Raw genomic sequence first — 27,760 nt, 5'->3', positions numbered from 1 at the left:
TGGTATTAACAAGCTGCTAAAGGCATACAGAGCCTGCTTCCTGTTTTCTGTAGCAACGGACTGCTACCTTTCGAAGGCTCTGAAAGGATTTTTTGTGTTGGGTTAGTCATTTGAAATTGAATACAAGCTATTCATTAAAAAAGCACATACACACAGTGTCTCAATAAATGAAATTAGTGTGTCAAGTATGAATAAGCATGAGCCACAGCTGGATATTTTGTGAAAATAATCCCAAAATACTTCCAGTCAATGTCAACATGTCTAGAGCTTCTGCTAGAAGCCAAAGGGCATCATTTAACAGGTAAACATCATCTTGCCGTTAGTATATGCTGCTCCTTGTATGTGGTGCCTAGATTTTGTTTTGGTAAGAATTTAGCCAGTTTTTTGCTGTTTAAAAAAGCTGGAATGAGTTCACCAAGTTCAGCTCCCTTTTGAATGTAGTGACACTGTGTGGCAATAGAACATGTTTCAGACTTTTGTGGGAGCAGATTCCAATTCCTAACCACAAAGCTGCTTAATATCAATAAACCAGATGAGTTTATTAGTGATGGGGAAGAGATGAGGGAAGCAATAACATCTATAAAGTTTAGAGCATATATGCCAAGTTCTTAGCTGGTTTGGTTCATTGGCCTTATGCCAGACAAAATGGTGGCTGTGGCACTTCCTGTGTCAGAGAATCTCACTGTGTGATCCAGCCTGCTCTCTCCATTCTAAGATGGATAGCACAAGTACTTGTGATGAATGGTTTGCCACAAATTCAGTGCATTTCTGGATCAAAAGGTATGAGGAACTCTTGCACATAGGCTAGGAACTTAAAATAAGTGAAAGTTTTCTGTCCCCACTTCCCCCTTGTAACTGCCCCTCAAAGCCCTATCTGAAGGGTGGTGGGGCCTTCAGAACAATGTGAGATGTGGCATGGGGACTCCGGGGAAGGAGAGACTTGTCTCAAATTGGGTGGCCCTCCATCAGTTTCTGACAATCCCCCCTTCTTCTGCAACGACAATCCCCTCTTTTTCTGAAACCCCTTGCATCTCATCCAACATTGTTCAGGAGATCCCCCCACAATCTCTGGTGAGCCTTTCCATGGGCACAGACAATTGCAATGGGGAGGATCGGATAGGAAACTTCCCTTCTGTCAACTTCCTTCCATTCACATTGTAGGGTCCCCTAATTTCCACACAAATGCTATTTCCATGCTATTATTTCTTCCCTCTGAGGAAAAATTGACAATTTTTCAAAATTACCTGTTAAAGCTCTTAAAGTTAGGCAGATCTGGCCTGGCTTCTGGCTTAAACAGTTTAGGGTATAAAGCCTCCAACAGCTCGGGATCATTGCTGATGGCTTCTATCCAAGGTGACTGATAGTACTTTGGCACAGATGTAGTGTTGAACCTCTCTGGAGGAATTGTCTTCAGTGGTCCGGAATATCCTTTGGGAGCAAAAATTATACACTGTGTTTGCATTCTACAGTAGCAGTCTCCCAACTCCTTCATGTAACAAAGACACAAATTTATTCTCACCACATCTCCTATGTACCAAATAAGACATTCTAAATTAGTCGACACTTGAGATCACATGAGAATTCTATGATTTTTCAGCCACAATCCTCAAAACTGTGCTTCTGAAGTAACCCTGTCGAAGAGAATGGATTATCTCTGGACAGAGACGTCTGTGGCTAATACCAGTCAAAAGAAATCATGCAGCTATTCTGCATTTTCTTCTTTAATAGATTTTCTGTGGAAAGAAAAAAGAAGTGGTGGGAAAACATGGAAGGGTTGCAAATGGAAGACGTCAATGTCTAGACATCCCATAAAATTCCATGAATGAGGCAGAGCAATTGCATAATAAATCTGGAAGCACCCTGGGAATTAATAGAATTTCAGCAGCGGTACAATTAGGACAAAACATTATTTGGTGGGATGGAAAGAAAGGTTAAAGATTATGAGAGGGCAAACTCTGTCCCCCCCTTTTTTTTTACTTAATTAGAAAAATCACTTATAATTAAAACTTATATTTGACATATACAGAACCTCAAGGTTTAGCTGTGCGAGTTCACCCATTCCTGTAACGCAAAAAACAAAGTAGGCTACAAAATACTTCCAGCCATCATAAGGGAGCATATATAAAGACCTACATAATTAGAGCAGTCAAGCTGTGTGGAACTGCATTGAATCCATGCTAATCAGATGTACAATCCACCCTGCAGGATCCGGATCAGGAGAAATCAGATTGTCTTGTTTCCAGCAGAAGCCAAGTGTGCACAGAGCTGATTGGCTGGCCATTGTGACATCACAAAGGCATCCTTCCCCTCCCATTCCCTGAGGATTTTTTTAAAGTTTAAAGGAAACTGAACAATATAATCATCATCATCATCATCATCATCATCATTCAAGGAACTTGAATTTAGTGTGGGGAGGGAGGGAGGGAGGAATGAAGAGGATGAGGATATTTTTGTTGTATTCAGAAAGAAATGAAAGCACTGTATGAAAAGTAAAGGGGGTAGTTTCACCCCACACAACAGCAAAATTAAAACAGCAGTGACTCCTGATTCTCCATAAATCACTGTATACCCTAAAATAGTATTAGGCTAATCTACATACCATTCAGGGCATGTATCTATGAGAGGGTGCATTTTAACATGCACTGAATGTTGATGATGACATGTAGCTACCAACTATTTAAGGTGCTGGATAGTTAATGGAAACTTAATTTAACATATTGAATTACAGAGTTCAGCTGTCCACAGGTATGAGGATTTTCATGTAGTTGGTACCAGGATTTGAAACATGTACACATCCTTACAGCACAATCCTATGTATGTTTACTCAAGTAATTCCCACTGTGTTCAGTGGAGTTACATTCCAGGAAGTATGTGTCACATCCTAGCCTAATTTAAATAAATCTGTTCAAAGTTATTGTGTAGAATCCATTATGTGATGGTCACAAGTAAGGAAAAAGGCTATGTTCACTTCATAAATTATTTCCTTAAATTAGTCAGCTCTTGTTTTTAAAGGGGCAAGAAAAGAATAGGCTTCTTTGTGGCTCAATGCCTTTGCAGAAAGGAAAGCAGTGTCCTTGCAGCAAAAGGGTTTACACTACAGCAGAAAAGGTTCTCACTGCCAGAGAACCAAATTGCCCTCTCAGTTACTCTCTTACAAAGGTTTCCTTTCAAACTTTTTTTCACTCAATTTTGAACTTGCATATTAGGACTAAATATGGTATAAATGGTGCTGTCTGTTATCTACTAAAAGATATACTCTAACAACCAAAAAGTGTGATAGATTTATACAGCCTGTAATGCATGAGATTAGACTCTATGGCCTCTCTTACCTTTACAAATCTAAGCAATTTAAATGTTTGATAGAGCTGGGTCAAAGAAAGTTGTAACCAAATGCTAGCTTTAAGATCTAAGCCAAATATACTTGGAATGAAAATTGAATGCCTGGGGCATGTTGGGAGCTGTAGTGCTTTTTTCTATTTAAACATGCATAGGATTGCCCCCTTAGGGCATTTCCAGATAATTGGTGGCTTTAACCCAATAAATACGCTGTACAAATCCAGACTTTTTTCTTTCAAAATTGCGCTTCTGTTGCAGAGCTACTGATTTCGTATAGAGGAAAATACTATTATACCCACAGCCAGTGTAATGGCTGATTGTGATGGTTGCATGGAAGATGATTGCTCAAGTGCCACAGGCAAGACTTCCTGTGGACATGACTGAATTATGTAGGCATGAATGAATTATGCAAAGTAAACAAATCATAAGCAGCAATTTGCTTATTTTGCATAATTTAGTCTGGTTTGTGAGTCAAGCAGTTGGGGAAAAGACCTGTGCGGCACAGCAAGACCAAGAAATTTGTCTTGAGATCTGGCACTGATTAGTTATAAGAAGCTATACTGTACAGCCCTCAGCTTGCACTAGATGACATTATATAATGCATGAGATAGTGTATGTATAGCACTTTGAATGCTCTAAACCAGGAGTGGGCAATTTGTGGCCTTCCAGATGTTTTGGCCTACAAGTTCAATCAGCCCTAAGCAGCAGAGGAAATGGTGAAGATGACGGGAGTTGTAGGCTAAACATCTGGAGGGCCATGTTGCCCACTTCTGAATGGCAAAATTGCAAAAGAAAATGTCTAAAAACCAGATTAGTGTCATACCGATTTATTAGGCTAGCTCAAAGTACTATGCAAGCTCTTTGGGGCCTAATCTACACCAAGCAGGATATTGCACTATGAAAGTGGTATATAAAAGGCAAGAGCCACACTACTGCTTTATAGCGATATTGAAGTGCACTGCAGGATCTACACTACTGCTTTTTAGCAGTATTGAAGTGCACTGACAACTGTTGGGGCCCATTGATGCATACCATATACCACTTTCATACCACTACATCCTGCTTGGTGTGGCTCCTGCGTTTTTCAGAACTCAAAGCAAAGTAGGGAGTGGGGAGAAGGAAAAAAGTGGTTGATGTTCAAGCCATGGAGTTTGCAAGTGTAGTAATAGAGGGGGTACCTTTCATCAAATGAAAAGTGACAGGTCAGTGGGGTACACTTGTGGCTCCTATTTGGGGGCCACAGTGCCCCCCTGTGGTCCCCAAATAGGGGCCACAAGTGTACCCCACTGACTTGTCACTTTTCATTTGATGAAAGGTACCCCTCTATTACTACTCACAGTCTTAAGACGGGAAGTGGAAGGAGGGTGCAGGCGTTCCAATTAGGCTCTATCAGGTATGGAGATGGTTTCAGGTTGCACCTGGGTCCCTCCCAAATGTTGCTGGGAAGAACAAACAAACAATGGTTGATCTCCAAGTTCTGAAAATATAAAATCTAGCTGTTACTCAGAATTATCTCCATCTTCAGGCGGAATGAATGGGCTCCTTGGTAGGTGAAAAACAATATAAATTGTAAGCGCTGTTGTTGCATATATTATATTATCTTTCTCACTGGTGCATTTGTGGGCTTGTTTGATTTTGGTTTGTTTCAGGGTTGTGGTCATAGTGGTTTTTAAATGAAAGCTGATATTCCCAGGGTGCTGGGATTTTGCAGTACTAGTTTCTGTGCTTGCATTGTGCAGTCTCAGATGAGTGAAATACTCAGCCATAGCCATAGGTTCCCATTGGCTATTGCCTGCGATGACATTAGTAATGGCCACAAAATGTGTTTCTTTCTTCCTCCTCAGCCCTGGAAACCTGCATAATTTTGTTACATTTGCTTTCCATTTAGTTTTTCCATCCTCCGTGAAGTTGCCTTATATTGAGCCAGACCATTCACCAATCCATCCCAGCATTGTCCGTGGTCTCTGTGGAGGATCTTTCCCACAAGCTGCCATCTGATCCTTTTAACTGGAGATGACAGGAATTGAACCTGTATGCAAGGTTCATCCTCCAAGTCTGAGTAATGGCCCTTCCCAGTGGCTGTGCACTACTACTGGTGTGCTACTCCTGTGTTGGAGCTCTTGTCCCATGATAGTTTAGACATTTCATCATCTTTCATATTCCCCACTGTGGAATGCCACAGCTGCAGCATTCACACTACCCTGCCTATAAATAGAAAAGAAACATCTGAACATCAGCATATCTCTTCTCCCTTAACACGACCAATCCACCCATACATTACATGGGGATATGGGATACTGTGCTTCTGACACTCCATCAAGACTAGAGTGTCTAGCTGCTCTACAGACTTTTATGTGTGTGGAAACTATGGATATCTTGTAAAAGTTCTGCTTATGCTTCTTTTTGGCATTGATCAACTCACAGATGCCTCAGGTACTGTGACTCATTTATTGCTCTTCTATTTTGGCATGAAACTAGACATTTGGAGGGATTTATAAGACTGGTTTTTACATTGCCTGAATGACTTTACCAATTCTTATTAAATATTTTTAAAAGAGCTCTGTCTGGTTAAGAAACTGTGCAGTAGCTTACCTGGGGCAATGTTTTCAGGGTTTGGTGGACTCCTTGGATCAGGTGTATTAGGAGGTGTGGTTGGTGCATGCTGCTGTCCATCTTCCATGCCACTAACATCCAGTTGAACACATTGTATGACCTCATTTCGCTGCATTTGAATGGGAAGAAATAGCACAGCTATCAGGTGTATGACGGAGACGCCGAAAGACTGCTGAAAACAGAATCCTGGTGACATGGCTTTTCCTAACTGGGAAGCTGATATAAGAGCTGTTCTGTCTAAATTTAATTGTTTTCTGACTGCTTTTTTGCCTTTCCACTCTGGTATCTCAACACCGCACACTCCTAAGCCTCACATGGCACCCTGATGAACTGGTGAAGTATTATTCTTGCTTTAGACATGTGGAATGAAGATGCCGGAGAGATTAACTGGCTTTCTGAAGCTAGAATAGAAAGTATCTGGCAAGCTGGGAATGATAGGTCTCTTGTGCTCCAGGCAAATGAGTTATCTAAACGAGAATATCCTTTTTCCTGAAGCAAAGGTTGTCAGATGCCCTTATTTTTTAAAAAAAACTTGCTGTACTCGCTGTCCTCAAAAACATAATGAATGGCTTTTATTTCAGAAACCTCTACTGTGTAGAAGAACCACAAGTCTACTGCAGTTCCCTGATTCTGAAGGTGTCCATGAAAAAGCCAGGAGAGGTGGCTGCTACAGTTCTTGAAATTCAGCCACCTTGTAAAGCACTTCCCATAGGAATAGGCCCAAGGGCTATTGGGAATGAGGACCCTAGGCAGATGAGGTGGGGGAGCCACAAAATGATTTCAACTTAGAATCAGTGTTTTGAACAAGTTAAGGTGTCCTGAACAGAGGCATGTCTTGCCCTTGTGGCACAAAAAGAAATGGATTTTCCAGCAGTTAAGGGCCGGACTCAAAGTGATTCAAGAGATGTTTTAATCCATCTCTCAGTGTTATTGCCTTTTGCTAAGACAAACAAACAAACAAAAGCCACAGGTAGCCTGATATGAATTTGGGATGGTTAAGAATTTTATTTGGTTCAGGGTTTTTTAATAAGAAGTTAGCAAAATTTGCCAATTTCTCCATAAACAAGATGGAGAGAACTTGAGGTTTTGCTTGTTTGTTTAATTGCATGCGAAAGAAAGTGAAACTGTCAGCTTTGTCTGTCTATAATTGTGATGGGGGCCAGGGTGCTGGGGAATGGGGGTTCTAACTCCCCCCTCCTACATGCCTTGGATCTGATCCAAATTGCCCCACTGAGGCTTTGGAGGAGAAAACATATTGGCACAGCCCCACCTTCCCCAGTGGTCCAATTTTCCCTCCCAGCATTGCTTTTAATGAAAGAAAGAGATGTTGGGAGATGAATTTACACATCTCCTGGATCACAACATGTGATGTTTATGGGGCACCTTAAGAAAGCTCTGAATTGAAGAAGTCTAGGCAAAGAATTGCCTAATAGCTTCAGGAGCTGAGAGGGCTTTGATGGTTTCCACTAATCTGAATGATTAAAACAAATTGGGGTTTATGTGTCATTGTTGTCATCTTTAGGAAGACTGAGATTCAGAATGGAACCCCACAGAGATGTGCCTGGTGGGGAAACTCACTGGCAGCCTTCCATTCCCTGCCAGCTCTCTCCAAAATTCCCCCTTCTACATAGCTATTAAAGGAACTCTGTCCTCCTTTGCATTTAGTCCTCCTAGCTACCTCACTCGGACACCTGGCCTTTGATTTTATTTGCTTCATCCTTCTTACGCAGTGTCCATAAAGAATTCCCCCAACACCACTTCAATTTGCAAATCATAATAATAACCTTATACAGGCCAGTTCATGAAGGTTAATGACAGGCTGGAGTTATCCAGCCTTTCTACTGGGTCATTAGTTCCAAGACTGCATCCCAAGCCTTAATCATTGTTTCTTTAACATAGAATTAGAGCTCTCTGAAATAAAATCTTATTTTAGCCATGACATTGAAATGAAAAGGTTTTAAGTACAGGCTGCCTTTAGGTAAGGGTGGGAGGGAGAATGAAAAGACAGAGAATTGAAGAACAGCCCTCAATGGGGAAGCTCAAACACTTTTTTGTCCACCCGTAATTGAGAGAGTCTCTATATGTTCAAGACTTCGGATCCATAGAGCAAGTTTTTGTGAGATAGGCTTTAGAGACAAAATGGTGAAGAATAATAGGAGAAAATATAGACGTTATGAACAGAGCTTTAAACTATTTTTCTAAAATAGCTTCCACCTAAAAAAGGCAGCAAAGCCTTTGTCTCTGTGGAATGCAGTGATGTTTTTACTGGCATTTGTTTGAACTGACCTGAATAACTTGGTGCTTTGCCATTCATGAGCGATGATCACTTCCCATATATCTGGCAATGAAAACCCTTAACCACACCACACCAATGTGTTTCAACTAACAGTGAAAGATTGAACCTTGCTTCTTCAGTGGTGTCATGGTAAATTTTGAAGTGGCAAAGTTCTAAATGACAGAGCACACTCACTCAGTACATAGCAGAATATCCAATTTATTAGGATCAGCATGACTACATTCCTATGCATAGTTACCTGGGAGGAAGCGCCATTGAACTCAGTGGTGCTTACATCAGGCTGCATAGATACCGCTTCTAAAACACACTGAGCTTTAACAAAAGATCTTCAGCCAGCTCAAATGCAACCTTTCACGTTTAATTTGAAATGCAAGCAATCTTGCAAAGAAGTAGGATATTTAAACTTTTAGTGTGAAATAGGAACTCCATCAAAGAAAAGATGGCGATTTCCTCATTATCTGACTTCCTCTGTGCTAATCAGCACAAACAACAATAAAGTATTTACTTGCCAGAGCAAAGAGTGTCCGCCAATTACTCTGGTGCTCCAGCAGTGGTGACATCACTGCCCCTGCTCCAAAAAACAACCTGGAACCGACCTTACTACAGTCCACTTCCACTACACCGCTGAGCTTCCTGAGTGTTCTTTCCAGAACCTAGAAGATTGCATACCTCTAAGTCTATTTGTCTGTACCTGTAAAACCCATGTGACCATGGGCACTAGTAGTCTGAGGGCTGAAGCATATTGTTCCTTGACTCCTGCCAGTCCTCCAGAAGCTATATAGAGGTTACTTTCCTTCAATGCAACGAAGGACTTTTGGCCCTTGTTTCCTCACAGCCAACACCACCGAAAGACATTCACTTCTTCCCCAAGGACCTCCTTCCCTCTTCCCCCACATTTTAAAACCCAGCTTCTCCTAGGGCCGCTTGTTTTCCTCCACCTCCACCACCTCGGAGCATTCACCACTTTCTCCACCACCATCTGTGCTGCCAGTCACTATTCATCTTTTTTTCTCATCAGGTTTTTGAAGTCATGTTCCTGCTTGGTTTCATTCTTATTTTTCTCATGGTTCTTTTAAATTATGTAGTTATTTAAAGCATTTATACCCTGCTTCTTCACCCAAACTGGCTCCCAGAGCAGCTTACAAAGATCAGAAATTAGACAGTCCTGGCCTGCAAGTCTAAAATCTGAAAGACACATATCAAAAGGAAAAGCGATTGTGAGGACAAGGAAAAAAGCAAACCAAGGCTCTTGATTCTTAGAGCGTCATCACACAAGGGAAAATCGTGTTTCCTTACTGTTGCTTCTCTGCCCCCTCATTGCTTCCTCTTTTGCCCGGAAGGGAAAGAGGAAGTAAACAAAGGCCACACAGCCCATTCAGGAGCTGTTTTAATCGCGCCACTTTTCCTGCACACAGCGTGAAATCGCAGCACATTCCACTTTTTTTTTTTTTTAAAGTCAGATTGAAAGGGAACCTATTTTGTGTCAGAAAAGCGAGCGGAAGGTGCAGGAGGCATGCGAGAGGTTGACGTTATCGTCTAAAGGACACACATCTGTAAGTGCGCAGTAGTGAGTATGAGATAAAACACTCGTTTGATGAACCTCTTCCTTACAAAGTTCAGTGGGTACTTTACTCAGCACAATGAAAGGCCTGCTGCTTCCTCTCCTTCCTAAGGCAGCTGGTTGCTAGAGGCTGGGGGCTCTTTGATTGTTTCTGTCGATGGCTTCTCTTATTCTTCTTTGCTTCCTTCTTCTGGAGGTATGCAGGATCTTGTTCTTTGATCTTCTTCACAAATATCTCTGCCTGTCTTATGGCTCTCCTCATAGATGTCTTTTCATTTTTGAAATTGTATTAATCTAAAACTGAATTTTTGATTTGTCTTTTTATAGTTGTTTCGATTTGCATCTCTTGCTACGTCTCCTTCTTCACAGGTTCATTAATTTTAGGGTTCTCAGAGTGTGGACACTGTCTTTTCATCGTTTTATTTTTGGTACAGCTAAATCTTGCCAATTTCAACTCTTAAATATCTCTAAAAGCTTCATTCTTTTCTTTCAAGGGATAGCACAAAGACTGTTTAATTCTCTTATATTGTCTAGACCTGAATGTTCTTTTGTTTGCTCTGCCTATTTGTAATCTACAAATACTTCCGTCTATTTTAAATTCTGAAGCACATTTGGTTTGTCTTATTTCTAGGTTTACCCACTAATTCTCTTCTTTATGCTTTACACTGGCTTACATTTTGCTAAAAGATTCAAGTTAATCTTCTTTTAGTAGCTTATCAATATCTTCATACTCAGGCTCCTTATCTTTTGGCTCTCATATCTCCACTCCTCTTTCTTTAACATCTGTTGCTACTATACTTCTTGTCTAACTCAAAAACTCATATCTTATCTCTTATTTGTACCCCTTTTCTCTTGTTAGTCTTTATCTCTGGAATAATATCAGATATCAGAACATCTCCATCAGTTTTTGGTTTTAAACGATGTTTGATGACATGCTGTTTTCCCTAGCTTCTACTCATTAGTTAATTCTTCTCCAGTTCCTTTCCTGGTTTGTCCCTTCCCTTCTTCTATCTTTGTGTATTAGTTTGTAAAATGGGAATAATGTTATATATTATCCTTATAGAGCAGCAAAAATAATAAGCATAATATTTCTGACTTATCTATTTCTCTATCTTGTCCTTGCTTTTGTTCACACCTTCATTGATGAAGGAAAACTAGTTGGATTCCACCCTTAATATTATGGCCTACTTCCTTCTGCCAGTTGCTATCAGAGCCACTGGCTTCTTCCCTTCTCTGTTAGCCCTCACCCCCTGTTCTTCTACACTGAAATCAGTTGGGCTACTTTACCGCTCTTCTGCAGTATCCTAAAGGGCCGTGGTAGTATTATCTTGTTTTATATCTAATATTCAGAACCACTAGGGTAACCATATGAAAAGGAGGACAGGGCTCCTGTATCTTTAATAGTTGCATAGAAAAGGGAATTTCAGCAGGTGTCATTTGTATATATGGAGAACCTGGTGAAATTCCCTCTTCATCACAACAGTTAAAGTGCAGGAGCTATGCTAGAGTGACCAGATTTAAAAGAGAGCAGGGCACCTGTAGCTTTAACTGTTGTGATGAAGAGGAAATTTCACCAGGTTCTCCATATGTACAAATGACACCTGCTGAAATTCCCTTTTCAATACAGCTGTTAAAGATACAGGAGCCCTGTCCTCCTTTTCATATGGTCACCCTAAGAACCACAATAATTTTGGCTGTTGGTGGACTAATGGCAGGCAGACCTGCTCATCACCTTGAGACTATGGTTCTCCAAATAGCTTCAGTAGTGCCAAACCTCTTAAAAATTGCAATGTTCTAATATCTTTCCATTCAGTTTGGATGGGTCCAGTTTTTTAAAAAAGGTTTATTAACGTAGTCTGATGGACACAACTAATAGCACATCCTTGACACGGAAGTAGTTGACTGCCATCTCCCTCCACCCCCCTCTCTCTCACACCCCCCCCCCTTGAATGTAGGAACTACTAGAGTCCCTCATCCTAGTAAAATAACAAAAATGAACCCTCCAGAATATGGTTGAAAACAAACGATGGGGCTTTTTGCATCTGCACAATTGATGTACTATGCAAAAAAATAAAAGAAAAAAGTATATCTGTTTCTCATTTTTGGCATACAGTTCTTACATTTCCCTACAAAATGTTGGCTCCTGCTATGGCAATGCTACATGTCTGAGCACTCCAAGAACAATATTTATAACTGGGAAAACGTGATCCCATCCTCATCACCCTCCATCCCCATGGTCTGTCCATCAACTGCTTAAGTCATAGCCAAGATGCTGACCCTCCCTGGGACTCACACATGAACACACAAACAAAAGTGTGCCTCATCTACAAGGCTTCTGGGACCCACTGTTGAGATCAAAGAGCCAAACTAGATAGTTGCTTGATAACATACAGATACATTCTTGTTTATTTCTTAATAAATGCAGACATGAAGGGTGGGGGCGGCCAGGGAGGATCCTTACCAGGCCATGCAGGGAAGAGAGGCTTATCTATTCGTTCTCCAGTGTGATTGGAACCAAAATCAACTCTTCTTGTGCAGTTAGAATATTTTTTTGGGGGGGGGGAATAACCTCCTAGACACCATTCCAAAATCACCATTTTAGAATAACTGGCCTAAAGCTATAGGTAACCCTTTCAAAGTAAATGATAACTTTCCATAATTGGATCAAGCACCAATTATGGAAGCCCACCAGAGGCTCCTGTTCTTGCTGCCTGCCTTGGAAATATGGTCGTCTTTCTTCAGCTTGGTAGGTCACAAATTGTCTCCAGCCAGACATGCTCTCTAATGCTAAAATGGGATCGTACTCACATTTCTTGGCTTGCTGGATAAAAAGTGAAGGTTTTCGTATGTGTACTTGTCAGACCTCCTTTGACGCATCTTGAATAGCCTTGCTCCTCGATTACTAAGCAGAGACAATTCTTCCAGCATGATATCTCTGGGGATGCTGACCTTTTTTCCAAGGTCCATTCCAGGGGATTCTGCAAAATAATGCAAGCACACATTTCCAAGAAGATTCTTCTACATCATTATTATGATCCAGCCAAAGATAAGCACTCTTAAGCTCAATTGATTTCAGCAGGAGAGTTAAGCATGTGCTTACATCTTTCCTACTGGCAAAGCTGGGAAACATTCATGTGAAATCTTAGGCCAGATTGAGACCTCAGGTGAGCCAGGTTTGGTCCATGAGCTTCAGGTTCAACACCCTTGCTTTAGAGGTAAGGTCTATCTCATGGTGGCCAGTGGAGCCTGGTGGCTCTAATATTGGTGGGGCTATGAAGCCATTGTGGATTTCAGCCAGCACCAGTAAGAACTCTAAAGGCGCTGAGCCCATTTTAAGGCTAGGATTCAGCAGTTTGGATAGCTTCAGAATGGATTCAGTCTCACTGAAATCGGAGCCAACAGCCTCCACTGGTGTTGGCTATGGAACTTCAATATTAAGAGGAAGTATGCTACTGAATACCAGTTCCTGAAGACCAACTATATGAGAGGTTGATAGCTTTCATGATGTGTTTGTGGTTTTCCAAGATGCATTTCATCAGCCCCTGTGAGGAGCAGGATGACAGACTTTTCAATACATGACCCTGCCCACTGCTGATACTAATTATGCCCACAGAACTGAAAAGTCTTAAAAGCACTTGGCTTTGGCTGGATGATGCCTACTATTCTTAAACAAGGATACAAAATTTCTATACTGTTGGGGGGCACTCTGTTCTCCAGACAGTGGTCAAGGGACTGAAAATATATTGTGCTGCACAAAGCCAATTCCTTATGGGTGGTCAAAGTTTATAGCAAAGTCAGCTTGTGTCACTGTGATGAAGCACATGCAATCACATGCTTTGCATGCAAAATTCAAAGACCCATGTAACATAAAAATGTGGAATATCTGTGCCATTTTCTTTTCCTTTCCTCATGTGTCAAACAATGGAAAATGGCCGCATCTTGATTAAAATTTGATGGTACCAGTGAAGGTACCAGTGATGGTTACATTGGTTCCTGGCTCAGATCTTGCCTGCAGACCCCTAGCTGGCTGTCTCTTTTCTTAATTCAGGCCTATAAAACTTGTGACTGTCTAGACAAATTCTGCCCATCAGTCAAATATAGCCAAGAATTCAGAACACCTCCTGCTTTGCTGCCTGCTTGGAGCTACAAAAACAGGGATGTTGTCAAACATTTGGCAGACCACACTATGTGACTAGTTTGGTAGATTATGCAGGTTTGCCTTAAATTATTGCATACAAGAGAGTGACAGTCACTGATTGCCAGCACCATAGTCTCCCCTCAAAAATGTCAGATTGGGAGGTTTGCACCATGCACCAGGCAGTATCCTGGTGTCACATACTGACTCAAGATGTCACATTACTAAGCAACAGTCAACTGTAAGAACACCCACAATGTCAATGTGAGATACAGCTTCAGACAGAGAGGTGGTACAAAGAAGCAAGGACTAGGGAAAGCTTACCTAAAAAACACATTAACTGCATTATAGCAAACATAGATGCAATTCTACACACTCAAGACTTGGCAGTATACTGATAATGAAATCTAACCAAGAACGGGCAGAAGGGAGATCTCCAGATGTTTTGGACTTCAACTCCCAGAAGCCCCTGCCAGCATGGCCAGTGGTCAGGAATGCTGTAAGTTTAAGTACAAAACATCTGAAGATTTACTTCCTGCCACCTCTGCTCTAGAGAACAGAATTTACTTTTCTCACTTCCCAAGCACAAAACATCATTGCTCTACATTGGAGAAAAGCTCTTTTAATAATCATCTCTGCAACATGAATCTATAGGCTCTGAACCCCTGCCATTTTATTTTATAGGAGGAAATATTATTTTTCCACAGCTGAACACTCCTTATTTTTAAATTTCTGCAGGATCTGTCTGATGATGATATGAGGTTCCCAAAATATTTTGCCCTGGCCAGACAGTTGGCATTTTCCACAGGAACATGGAAGAAACTCAAAATGAATCTTCCAGAAAGTAAGTTTAAATTTTAGTCTGACACTCCTCTTTCGAATAGACATAGTGATGAACCAAAGCTCAGAAAATGTTTTGAGTTCTATTAAATTCAAAATCAGAAAAGCACAAGATGTTCTACGTATCATGAATAAAATTAATAAGGTGTGTTAATGAATGCACTGCTATGAATTTTGAAGGTTTGAAACATTAAATGGTTAATTCCCTGACTCTGAATTGAAAGCCCTGGTCCAGCAAGAATAGTCCATGAATGGAAAAGCTTTCCACCTACGGATTTCCCCTATTGCCTGCCAATGGAAAAGGGCAATATGAGCTGCCTTCCATGCGTTCTACACAACACATGTTTACTCTGGACCCATTGATCACCTTTCAAGAAAACAGAACCAGAACTAGACTCAACCCCTTTCCACATTTTGTGTACCTAACATGTAACTACCACTACCAGTTTTAAAAATATGTGCGGAAAGTTAGTAGCCCACAGACCCATCTGCCCATACATACTAGTCATTTGGGCCATATCAACACCATAAGCATCCTTGAAATTTCCCAAAGGGTCAGTTATCATTCAAAGAAATTTCTTATCCTGGTCACCTGGAGACAATTCTTATTGGCAGTGACAAATGAGTGAATGGCTGTTTTGGAACAGCCGTTTTTATAGGAAAAGGCAGTGTAGCCATTTTGTTTGGAGCATAATGAGAATGAGAGATTCAGGGCACAATCAGAGGCTTATGAACATCCAGTGCAGAGTGGGAGGAGTGGTGGAAGTGATCATCGCTTCCTCATCCTCTCCCTCTGCAATTTGCCTGTCGAGCTGGGGTGGGAAGGAGGTTGGAGAGGCCATGGGATAGCTCGTATCCTGGCCTCTCCAGTCTCTTCCCCCCTCCTTCCACTAGAAATGTTTGTGGATGTCAGAAAGGCAGCTGGTGCAGTTCTTTCCATTCATGGGCTATTCTTGGTGGCTGCAAGGGGGAGAAAAGCTAGAGCCCGGACTCATGGATATGAGGTTGGAGTGCTGTCTCCGACCTTGGATCTGAGAATCTGGAGTATCCCCCATGCCTCTCCAGATGCTGTCTAAGGGCCATAGTTTTGCTCCCCACAAGAACTGGTAACAGTCTATTGCTAATTTGTTTGTTTAAGAATTTGTATTATACTGTACTTCCTCTTCTAAAGAAACCAAAAGAGCTAAAAAAAGAAAAAATTCAACAACTGCAGAACAATTTCCTCAGATGATGATGATGATATCACTTTTGACCCGAACAGATAATTTGTAGCAAATAAAACTTTTTAACGTCTTGGAATTCAGTTCCTGAACTACAGTGTACAAAGCATATGAATAATTTTCTCTTGCTACACAATAATCCACTTATTCAAACTGGAAATATTTTCAGATTTTTAAAATGTCATCTGATTCAGGTTTGAATTCACTCCTTGACGCTTCAGTCCGAAGCACACTTACCAGAATGTAAGTTACATTGACCTCAGTGGAATTTGCTTCTGAGTAACCATGTTTAGGATTGTATGTCTTCTTTTGTCCTAAAAAAGCAGGGTTTGTTTGTTTGTTTGCTTGCTTGCTTTTGCAGATAGATTTCTCATAATGTATGTTGCTTGCTAACGAATGTTAAATATTTGAGGATGATCAATCCCTCAAACACATGCTGCGCTCTCTGCTTTAGAACTTTCATTGGCCATCTCAGGTTTCAAGTGAGGATCTAAACCACTTTGTGTGTCTAGGCAGCTTCCCAGAAATGTTAAGCGTAAGATTAATTTGAGCTTTCTATCAATTAAAATATAATTCTGCTGTCTGCTGTAATTAAGCTGTGCATAGATGTCGGTTAATATGAGCTAAGTCCAAAGGGGTGATGAGAGGAGGAGGAAAAGATGGAGGCAACAGAAGGTCAATTTCATAGACAATTCATCTAAGATAGGGTGACCGTATGAAAAGGAGGACAGGGCTCCTGTATCTTTAACAGTTGCAAAGAAAAGGGAATTTCAGCAGGTGTCATTTGTATATATGGAGAACCTGGTGAAATTCCCTCTTCATCACAGCAGTTAAAGCTGCAGGAGCTTTACTAGAGTGACTAGATTTAAAAGAGGGCAGGGCACCTGCAGCTTTAACTGGTGTGATAAAGAAGAAATTTCCCCAGATTCCCCATATATACAAATGACACCTGCTGATTCCCTTTTCAATACAACTGTTAAAGAAACAGGAGCCCTGTCCTCCTTTTCATATGGTCACCCTATCTAAGAAGAAAAAATGGAAGCATTCCTACCAACTTCAGTACCCATTGATCTTGTCTCCAAAGCAGGAGCTAAACAAATTACTAATGGTGATCTGAAATTAGATCTGTTGGTTTGGTTTATGCCCTCTTCTACTTTTTGGTGTCTCCTTATCCCAATTTAAAAAGAAGTGATCCTATTCTAAATATGATTTCAGTAACTTTGTCCACAGCAAGCCTTTCTAATAATGTTATCCCTCTGTTTAAGCTTTTATAAATATATTTCGGATTGTGGTTATGCATTTTAGCAAAGATCCTCTTAACCAGGAAGTGCTGTCTGGTCTCCTCACCCCCCACCCCCATCCAAGGACTGGAAATAGATCAACCAATTTCCCCAAAAACTTGTCTCTTGAAAGTCCATTCATTCCCACTATTTTTGATGTTTAGGCTGAGAGTGCCATTGCTTATGTAGCCAAAATGGCACCATCCGCACACAACAGAAAGGTATGAGTAGGCTTGTGGAACCCCAAGGTTTGCAGAAGAGTGTGTGTATGCACACACACACGCACACACACACACACTGTAGAAAAAAAGTAAAGCATGCTCAATGGGGAAAAGACACAGAAAACCGAGAAGGAGATGGGGAAACATATTTGAGTTTCTGGAATCCTGAACAGCAGCACCCTGTACTGCAACATTTAGTTGCAGATCTCAGTTATAATAATTCTGTGTTTTAATGTTATAAGCTCATGAAACTCAATTAAAAACCAAGTGATGATTGCTTTTATCGTCCTTGCTAATCACTTATTTTCATTCATACATGAAAAAGAGCTGTGGGTTTTATTCAAGAGTAGAACCAGAAAAGAATTCCGGACATGGAAAGGAGCTCTCTTGTGTGCACTTTCCTTCTGCAATCTCCCAAAAGCCACTCCTGGGGTTCAGGGAATCTCTGGAGGAAATATGGGATGTGGCACAGTGGGGGAGGGAAGGAATCAGTAGCAATCATGGAACACCTCTCTTGAGGAAGTGGAACTGCCTTCTTCCCACACAAGCTGGCCTTTAGATCTACCAATATGAATGATTTAAATCAAAGTTTTATAGACCAAAGATCCAAGTTAACGTTGGCTTCTCTTTCCTCATTTCAATTTCAGAGCCATTGGTTAGAATATAACAGTGCTACATTATAAATCTTTTCCATGTTAGCCTGTTTCTAAAAGAGTCTTTGTTATTACAGGTCTTGTTATTTTTATGACTGGAAATGAAGAATACATTTTCAGTTTAATGCTAAATAAGTCTGTTCAGAAGTACGTCCCACCAATTTCAAAGGCACTCGCTCTCTAGAAAGCACATATTTAGGATTAGAGCCTTAAATACATATTTATGAGGGCAGATTAAGAATTCTTCAGAATCCAGGCCAAAAGAAGCCTAGGAGTCCACATATACTTGCATATCAATAGAAATTGTTTACATTTCTTTTCGTAGTCATTTGCAGATTTTTCTTTTCTTTTTTGCACTTTTTGTTTTTAACCTGATCTGTTGTGTGAGCTGTCTCAAGAATGTTTTGTTATAGGGCAGCATATATATCATTTACCCTGCAATCCTATGCATGTCTATCAGAAAAAAGTCCCCTTGAGATCAATCCAGCTTACTCTCAAGTAATTGTGTATAGCATTGCAGCCTTCAATTCCATAACATTAATTGTAAATTATGTAGTCACCACTGCAATTTAATTAAGTGATACCCTAGATCCAATGCAGACCACATTTATTTGTTAAATTTATAAATTGCACCCTCTGTCTGGCAGGAGGCACCCAGAGCAAACTACAATAAAAATATCATTCATTTTTTTTATAAAATGAAGAAACACAGGAGCAAAACTTCTAGAGTGACATTAAAATTAAAGTTGAAGAGTGATGTTGCCATTGACCTCGTATCCTTCATGCAAGAAAATGTAAGTACAAATTTGTATAATGGGAAAAATATAAATTTTATGGGGTGTGCGGGGAGGAACCCAGGTTGGAAAGAAATTTGAATCTATCTTTTCAGGCAGCAAATGACAGCTCCAGTTCCTATGTGAAACAAAATGACTGGATGGTGACAGAATTCTGTCTGTAAGTCGGAAACCAGGCAACAGATGCCTGAGAATATGGCTTGAACAATCTTCTAGGTCTGTTTTATAATATATTATGACCAAGTTCACATAATCACCACAGTTTAAATAAGTCATGATAGTTTGTTTAAGCCATGACACATTTAAACCATGGCATGTGATTGGGTTATTTGAGGGTTGTTTCCCCCTCAAACAAACCATGCTGCTTAGGTTTGCGCCCTGGCGGGTATTAGGCAAATGACACTCAGCATGTGCCAGCACATCCCATGGCTTGTTTAACTTGTGGTGATCATGTAAACCAGGCTAGTGCCTGGGTCCTCAGTACGATACATGGATTTAGACACAACTACACTGAAATGCATTGGCCAGGATGAGCTCTGTTCGTGGAATTACTTAATTAAAAAATAAATTAAAATATGACTTTCCCTATCGTTAAATACAGTCTGATTTTTCCCATTATTAAATAATAAAACATGTCACCCTGAGAGCAATGGCTATCAGGTGAGTCATAAATTGAATAAATAAATAAATAAATAATTAAATAAATAAACAAACCCCATTTTACATTTCATTTCAGAATTATGGGTTGGATCCAGAGGATCCCTTCCTCTGATGGAAAGAGTCTTCATATGATGCATGAGCTCCTCCCATTAGGAGGAACGGAAACCTTTGGATTCAACTGTATGTATCTGATCAACACTACATTTAAAAAGAGAGAACTAAAAACAGGAAATTCCTTTTGCAGAAATACATGTTTTGTTGTCATACCCATTCTAAAAACTGGAAATTGCTGAATGGGATAATAAGGAGCTGTAATGACCTTTGGGCACTTAGCAACCTATTTTCCAACTCAGTATTTAATAATTAAAATAATTAACACAATGTGACTAGATGCACATGACTATATTGTGGTCACCATAAGCCTCTCAATGCCCTAATTGCTTTGACCACCTGATGAGTCAAATGGCTGGCTGGCCATCATTTGCCAGATGAAAATGTGGCAACCCTAATGTGAGGGAAGTATTACATTTATAAATAATGATGTGATGGGCATGTCTATGATGTATGTATCTATCTGCATTCTGTTTGTAAACAAAGGGAATGTTTGGATTGAAATATTATAGATTCATAGTATCTGGAGAAATGAACATTTACATTCTCAGGACTATTTTACAATTCCAATTTGGGTCGAGATCTGATCCTAGATCTTCCATGTTCCATCTACTTTAACCCTTAGACCTGTTTAACAGCTACTGTCACTAGGGAAACCAGGGAAATGTGATTCAGGGAGGAGAGATAAGGATTTCTCTAGGAGAGCATTCTAAGCGCCCTCACCAAACTAAAATTATCACCATTCTTTGAGGAAAGTCGCAACATGCCCTAATTTCCCAAAAAAGAAATATTCAGTTTTACTGTCACTGGTGTGTTCGGGTTTTGTTTTTGGTTTGTAAAGAGCAAACCAAACCAAGGCTGTGAACAGAACTTGCTAGAAGGAAGGAGGGAAGCGCTTCCTAGCCATTAATCAGTGGAACTGTCTCTATATGCTTCTACATGTCTGCGTATGGATATATATTGGAGAATGTTTGGATATTTCTGGTGTTAGTGTTGCTTTTCAACTTTTAGGAGTTGGAAGGACTGACCTGTTTGCTCTGGGGCCTAGAATTCCAATTTAATAGCCTTATCTTTACCTGAAGTCTACATAGGGCGGCCAGTGACACATTGCAAAAGAAAAAGAAGAAGACATGCATTGCCAAAAAAAAAAAAAAAAAAAAGGGCAAAGAAGACAACGGCCGTGTCTACACCAGCTGCTTATTCCAGGATAATATCGAAGTCGTCTCTACCGGGCCACATGATGCCCATCTGATCCCGCAGTGATCTCAGGTCGACCCTTAAGTTATTTAGGAATATCACTGACTGCTTTTGTCATGTTTTTTTCATCTCTCTTGCTACAGACCTGAAGTCCACATTGGTGTCCCCCTTCCCCACTTTGCAAAGCTGTTGCTATTCGGTGTGAGCTCCTGGCACACTATCAGGGGTATGTGCATGGGCATCAGCATGTTTCATCACTGAGGTTTTTTGTTTTTTGTTTGTTTAAAACAAATATATCTCTGTGCAGCAGCGCATTTTCGACACAGTACATATTTCCCCCTTGTGTTGCTACATGTCTCTGCTGGTGCGCATCTCTCAGGAGTTATTAAAAATAAATCCGGGCCCCGTAGCCATCTGCCCAGTCCCGCCCACTTCTGCCAATACACATTCAGAACCGCCATCACGGGGCACATGTTCGCCCACAATGGCTCTCCTTTACTTGCAGGAAATCAGTGGCGTGTGCCCTGTGAGCGCTGATCGCAGAATCTGGGAACCATCGCAATTATCTCCTCCATTGCGAAAGGGCTGTAGATGTAAATTAACCCAATGACTTGATTCGCACATCCTGACAGCAAGTTCTGGGTTGTTTGACCCAGGAATTGTGAGAACAAGTAGAATGTGTCAGCTGCCTGTCAGCCATTTCGGCTTTTAATTAATTGATTGATTTGTAGCATGCCAACCAGGAAATTCTAAGTTGTTTATGGGTTGAGCAACCTAGACTAAACAACAGTCCATGGGTTAAAACTGGGTTCTTTCCCCCCCCTTTTATCTTTTTTTTTATTGTAAATATCAACAAACAGAACAGAAAATACATCGTGAAAACGGTGGTGGTGGTGGTGGACACCATGTATTGTGAATATAGAATTATAATCGTTCTTTAATGCATCAACAGCCCAGAGTTTTTGGGTTCGCACATCATGAAACAAACCAGGAATGGGGCATTTCTAGGTTGTTTGATTAAAAGCTGAAATGATGACTGCACCATTCATATGCTTCTCTCATCCCTGGCAATTAAAGAACCCAGGAATTGCCACTGGGTTGCACAAAAACTGCATATAGTAATTTATATGCAAATTTAGAAATAATTACTGTCATTTAAATAGAATACAGTACACCTCACTTGGGAAGTCTGTGAACAGTGAAGTCTGTGAACTGTGACCTGTGTGTCCGCTCAGTCTATTGACCAGTTGCTAAATGTTCGTGGGCAACTTAAAGGCCTCGACTCTCCCTTCTTAAAATTTCTTAGGTTCATTATCAAGCCGGACTTGGATTGGATGGCCCTTCAGACAGAAGGATACCTATAAACAGGGGGTGATCCTCTGACACTGTCCATTAGAGGATTGTCCTCTGTAAAGTAGGAACACTAGTCACAGTACACAGCACTTTGCCAAAAACAAAACAAAACACCGATTTTGTTATATTTATAACAAGCCATATTTTAGATGGCTTTTTGTGGAACTGTTGACCAGCCAACCAATTCATTTCAGAAGTCTGTCCCAAAAATGGCAAAAAGAAAAAAGAAGAAAAAAAGAAAATCTATTGCGAAACATTTCTCAAAAGAGATTAGTTGGGAATTGTGCCTTGAATGGTTGGATAAGACTACAGCCAGCTTTGAGTGGGCGGAGGCGGAGATTGAAACACAGTTTATATTGCAAATATCCTTGATTGGTTGTATTTTTAAAGGCTGCTCTAATATTGAAGAGATATACATCTCCTCTATATGAATAGTTTTGTAATACGGCATCCAGACATATTAGCCCCTCTCCCCAAATAATATTCCGAAAGTCAATCCCAGGCAGAATGTACATCAGCTGTTATATTACTTCATTCCTCCACAACAGTTGTTCATCTGAAAATAGCTTTCAAATGAAAAGAGGCAACTACAAAAGGATTAGTTACCATAGGCAGCATGATAGCCCCATGAGATTATTTATGGCAGCACACCCAGAGGCAAAGCTGTAAGGGAGTTAATGCTGTAAGATTAAAAAGAAAGGTTAGAGAGTGACACTAGACATGCAGTCGTAACAGGGATTTAACTCTATACCATTTCTCTGGATTTCCTTCATGATGGCGGATGCTTGCTGCTTCCTCTCTTTGACCATCTCAGAATGTGATAGCATTGTAGTTGCCTGATGTGGTTTTCTTACTAGAGAGGGAAGGAAAGTCACATTTAATTTTGTCGCGAGCCACCTGGTAGTTTGCATTTAACCCGAATCATTGCTCCAAGAAATGAATTGTATTCTTATTTGCAATTACTGTATTTTGAACTTCAGATATTGGCAAGCATTCCTTGCACACAGACGATAGGAGGCATGTTCTACTTAACACTGCATTTGAAGCCCCAACGGACCAACAGTTACTTGATTACATTCGACAAACAATGGAACAAGGTGAGGTGGGACTTCTCACATCTTTGTGTTCAGGCTCATCTTTCTATATCCTTTCTATATTTTTGCGCTACCCAACAACGTTGCATTTATTTTTTAAAAAAATGCAACATCTTTTGCAAATTTCTTTAAAAGGCTGCTAAAAGCTCAACAAAGAATCAATCTTTTGAACTGGCGTCTATTAATCAGCTAGATAAACAGAGAACCATCTTGATCAATCCCTATAATAAGTTGCCCATTTATTGTTGTAAACTTAAAATCCGCACACTCATAGGACAATCGACGTCAGATTATTTCAGGAAACAATACGCCTTACCTTATTGTTCTGGAGAACAGTGATCCTGATGCTTTGGGTGAAGTTTATGGAGTTTGTTATGAATGGGGAATGACCTATTCGGTCCTGGATGGTTTCTATGCTTGTTCTTGGTTCTGCATGATGCCTGGTACCGAGACAAACTGGGACTGACCCTCTTCAAAAAGATTGGCATCTGGCTGACATAAAGTAGTTATTTATAGAAGCAAACACTCCAGCCACTCATATCTTCCTGGCGAAAGAAGAGAACAGAAAGGATTCTGCCACACGCACCACAAAAGCGTGTGCATCTCTCCCACAGCTTACTGAAATGCTTGATAGAACGCATCTTCATACTTGCACAGCTCATCCCATCATCACCTTTGAGAATGGTAATCTCTACGTTAGGACTAGGAGAAAGACATTTAAAAATAAGTTCAATTAAATATCTGGGTGGCAAAGACGATATTTGATGAGCTTTGAATGGACTAATCATTTACTGAAAGATAACACCGCACTGCCTAATGGCTAAAATTGGTGCCTGTACAAAGATTGCAGTTAGAATTCTGCAGAGCTGTCTGTTGAAAAAATAACTTTGCAGGTCTTCACATCATAGTGGGGGTGGGGGGAGTCAGAGGGCCCTTTTTCTCATGAGTACTTTTTCTAATTCCTAACCTGGCTAGATCTACACTACTGTTTTATAGCGGTATTGAAGAGCACTGATAACTGTAGGGTCATAATCCACATTCCATATGCCACTTTCATAGTGTTATAACCTGCTTTTTATTCCACATTCATAATGATTTGACACAAGGTGTAGATCCAGCCTTGGTTTGTAATACAGACTACTGAAATGCCTGTCCTAATTTTCCACATTACACAGTACGTGTGTGTTCTCTCCTCTGTGCTGAGGTTAAAAGGACACTCGGTATTTCAGTGCTAAGACACTCAGGCCTTAGCTAGACGAGGGGTTATCCTGGGCTGATACCCGGGATCGCCCCTGTGCATCCAGATGACACACAGGGGATCCTTGGCTCAGGCAGGGATCAACCCTCCCTTGCCCCGGAATAATAGGCACCACTTTTGGCCCGGTATTTCCTGCGATCTCAGGCTGAACCCGAGACTGCGAGCGTGTAGCCCGTTCCGCTGCTTTTCCTGGCTCCGTGCAATTACTCGCACGTAGCCAGGAGAAGCCGTGCATGGGGCGCAGGGTGGGGGGAACGGGAAAACATTTTTTTTTAAAAAAAAAAAATCCACTTACCTGAGCACACGAGTGTTCGTACGCATCCGGTCCCTTTTTTTAAAAAAATAAAAATGGTAGATGTGACGGCTCTCCTTGTGAGCTCATCGCGCTTGACGTGTAGATGAGGGTGGCATCACGCGATACTAGCATCGCGGGGTCTCCCTTTGTCCGGCGCGGATTTAAAGGTAGGTCTAGCTAAGGCCTCAGTATTTCACTGCTAGTTTTACTGCAATTTGAGGTTATGTTCGGTTTTTGTAGTTATTGTTATTCAACAGGACATCACAATCCATACTTGGTCTCTTAGTGAGCTGCTCTACAAAGAAAAGGGGATTGGCTACTGTGACAACATCCCCCTTTATTCCACTCTGTCTTTTTTCCTAAGTGTAAGCCGCTCTGAGAGCCTTTTTTGGCTGAGGAGCGGGGTATAAGTATGATAAATAAATAAATAAATAAATAAATAAATAAATAAAGGCTCCCAAACAGGGAGCACGTCATCAGAATGCTACTCACTGACCCTTTTCTGGCCTCACAGCAACCAGCCCAGCACTCTCTATTCACCCTTTTCCTTCACCACTGCCACCATAGAACACTATACCTTACCTCAGGTACTTCAAGAGTCCAATCCAGTTTATAAAACAGAATGACATTTATAAGTAAGTTTATGCAGTTTATGAAGTTTGTGGTTTCATTGGTCACACTACTTGTTTGTTTCAGTACAATTTCATATGTAACCCTGCCTAATCTACCCACTAACCTACTCTGTCTCCTACCATCCACTCTGTTCTCAAAATAATAAAAGATGTTATTCCTACTCTGTTCTCAATCCTTTTGCAGACAAACCCAGACTCTTACTCTTACTCTCTCCACACACAACTCTACTGCTCTTTTCTAACTTGTCCTACGATCCTTCACACTGGTGCAAAACAGAGGAAAAGAATTTAAGGGGGGGGGGAATTTTAAAAAACATTAAAAAATCAAGGGATGACCCAATCTGATTCAAATTTGGTATTCTGAAAGCCTTTCTTAAGACCTATCACTGTGCCAATTTGGATTGCTTTATTTTAAAAACGTATGCAGATGTAAGCATTTTTTAAATTTCCATTTTAAAAATCCCTTAAAATCAAGGGATTATCCAATTGGATTCAAATTGGGCATGCTGAAAGCCCTTCTTAAGAGCTATCACTGTGCCAATTTGGATCTCTTTATCTTTAAAAATAAGGGCGCTGCTGGCAAGGAGGGTGCATTTTCCACATTTTTTAAAGGTGAAAATGCCTGCTCAGGAGTAAGAACATAGAGTTCAGTGAGACCTCTTCTTGCTCCAGAGGGACTGCTTATAACCCACATGCAAATTTAATCCATAGATTATTGATTAATCAACTAAAATTCCCTTTTATTGAAAAGGAGAGAGGGAAAGGGGAGGGGAGCTATGCAGCCCACTGGAGAAAAGGCACACCCCTCTCTTTCGTCAGCAATACCACCCCTTGAAAACATGCCCACAGAACATCAGATTGAAAACAATGGAGGAAAATACATGTTGAAGTTTGAGCGGTGTGCCTTCGCATTACCAGAAGAACCAGACTTTCCGCGTGTCAAAATACGTCGCTAAGCGGGGTGGGGAGAGAAGAACCACAATCACAGCAGGACATGGTCGGCATCATCTGAGTCCTTTGCATGGTGACAGCAGACTATAACATTGGTGTGGTGGAGCTTAAAATCTCTATTTTTTCCGGTCATCTAAAAAGACCATAATAAGCCATGCCATCTGCTGCTTTGACTCAGCAGTAATGCCACTGCACTTTTGTACAATAGTGAAGCACCTGATAAGAGGATGGAATTAAGCAAACACAAGGGGAAAAAGTTGCTGTATAAGAGTAAACATTCTGTCCATGCAGCTAAACACAAGGGCTAGTTGAAAACCACATTGTAGCAATTAAAAAATTCCAATGTGTTCAGTACTGTTTGCCAATTATTCAAAGTACATATTTTCTAAAGACTCATTTGCTTTTCAAATAAGCAGACCACCATTCTCCAATATCTGCATCACAACTACATATTATTTATATAAAGTTAATCTTTTTGCTAAAATTTATTAGGGAATTGTTGTTATTTCTATCTATTCACAAACCATGTGTTGAGTTTAATATGTTTTCATATTTCTATTTCTGGTTTTGTTTTGTTTTTTGGCCTGTATTGAAGCCTGATTTCTTTTGCTGAGCTCACAGTCAGATGGAAATATCAGTGACTTCACCGAAACATTGTTATTACCATTTATAATTATCTAGGTATATTATTTGGTTTATTTATTTATTTATTTATTATTTATTTATTTATTACATTTCTATACCGCCCAATAGCCAGAGCTCTCTGGGCAGTTCACAAAAATTAAAAACATTCAAAGTATAAAACAACAGTATAAAACCATAATATAAAATATTATATTATTTATAATATTATTTAAAATATTATTTAAAATATTATATTATATTATATAAAAGCTCAACCAAATAAAAACTGCAGCAATGCAAAATTACAAATTTAAAACACCAAGTTAAAATTTATTTATAGACTGTTAAAATGCTAGGAGAATAAAAAGGTCTTCACCTGGCGTCTAAAAGCATATAATGTAGGTGCCAAGCGAATCTCCTTAGGGAGCTCATTCCACAGCCGGGGTGCCACAGCAGAGAAGGCCCTCTGTTTTACAAATAAAACAGCAATACCCTGCCAAGAGGCTTACAGTCTAAAATCACATTAAAACATATGAAGGGGGGAAGGGGTTACACAAAACAGAAATAAGGGAATAATCATAGCAATGAGAACAATAAATCAAGCTAAAATACCAAAAGCTATGGAAAACAGATGAG

The 27,760-nt window shown here is 40.4% G+C and overlaps 1 protein-coding gene across 1 annotated transcript in view; it reads right to left on the bottom strand.

Annotated features, from left to right (window-relative positions):
- The window catches only part of MYOZ2 (myozenin 2), a 32,614-nt gene extending 8,853 nt beyond the window's left edge, over window positions 1–23,761 (bottom strand). Inside the window, exons 1-5 of the mRNA XM_063136138.1 lie at window positions 23,681–23,761; window positions 23,022–23,123; window positions 12,615–12,784; window positions 5,929–6,058; window positions 1,245–1,428 (exon numbers count right to left, since the gene is read on the bottom strand). Coding sequence (XP_062992208.1) covers window positions 1,245–1,428; window positions 5,929–6,058; window positions 12,615–12,784; window positions 23,022–23,097 — 560 coding nt within the window. The 5' untranslated portion in view covers window positions 23,098–23,123; window positions 23,681–23,761. The remainder of the gene's footprint in view (window positions 1–1,244; window positions 1,429–5,928; window positions 6,059–12,614; window positions 12,785–23,021; window positions 23,124–23,680) is intronic.
- Window positions 23,762–27,760: the final 3,999 nt, after the last annotated feature.

Source organism: Elgaria multicarinata, chromosome 10 (genome assembly GCF_023053635.1).
Source record: "Elgaria multicarinata webbii isolate HBS135686 ecotype San Diego chromosome 10, rElgMul1.1.pri, whole genome shotgun sequence".
Taxonomy (NCBI): domain Eukaryota; kingdom Metazoa; phylum Chordata; class Lepidosauria; order Squamata; family Anguidae; genus Elgaria; species Elgaria multicarinata.
The sequence above is the reverse complement of the archived record's forward strand: the minus strand, read 5'-3'. Positions and strand labels throughout refer to the sequence as shown.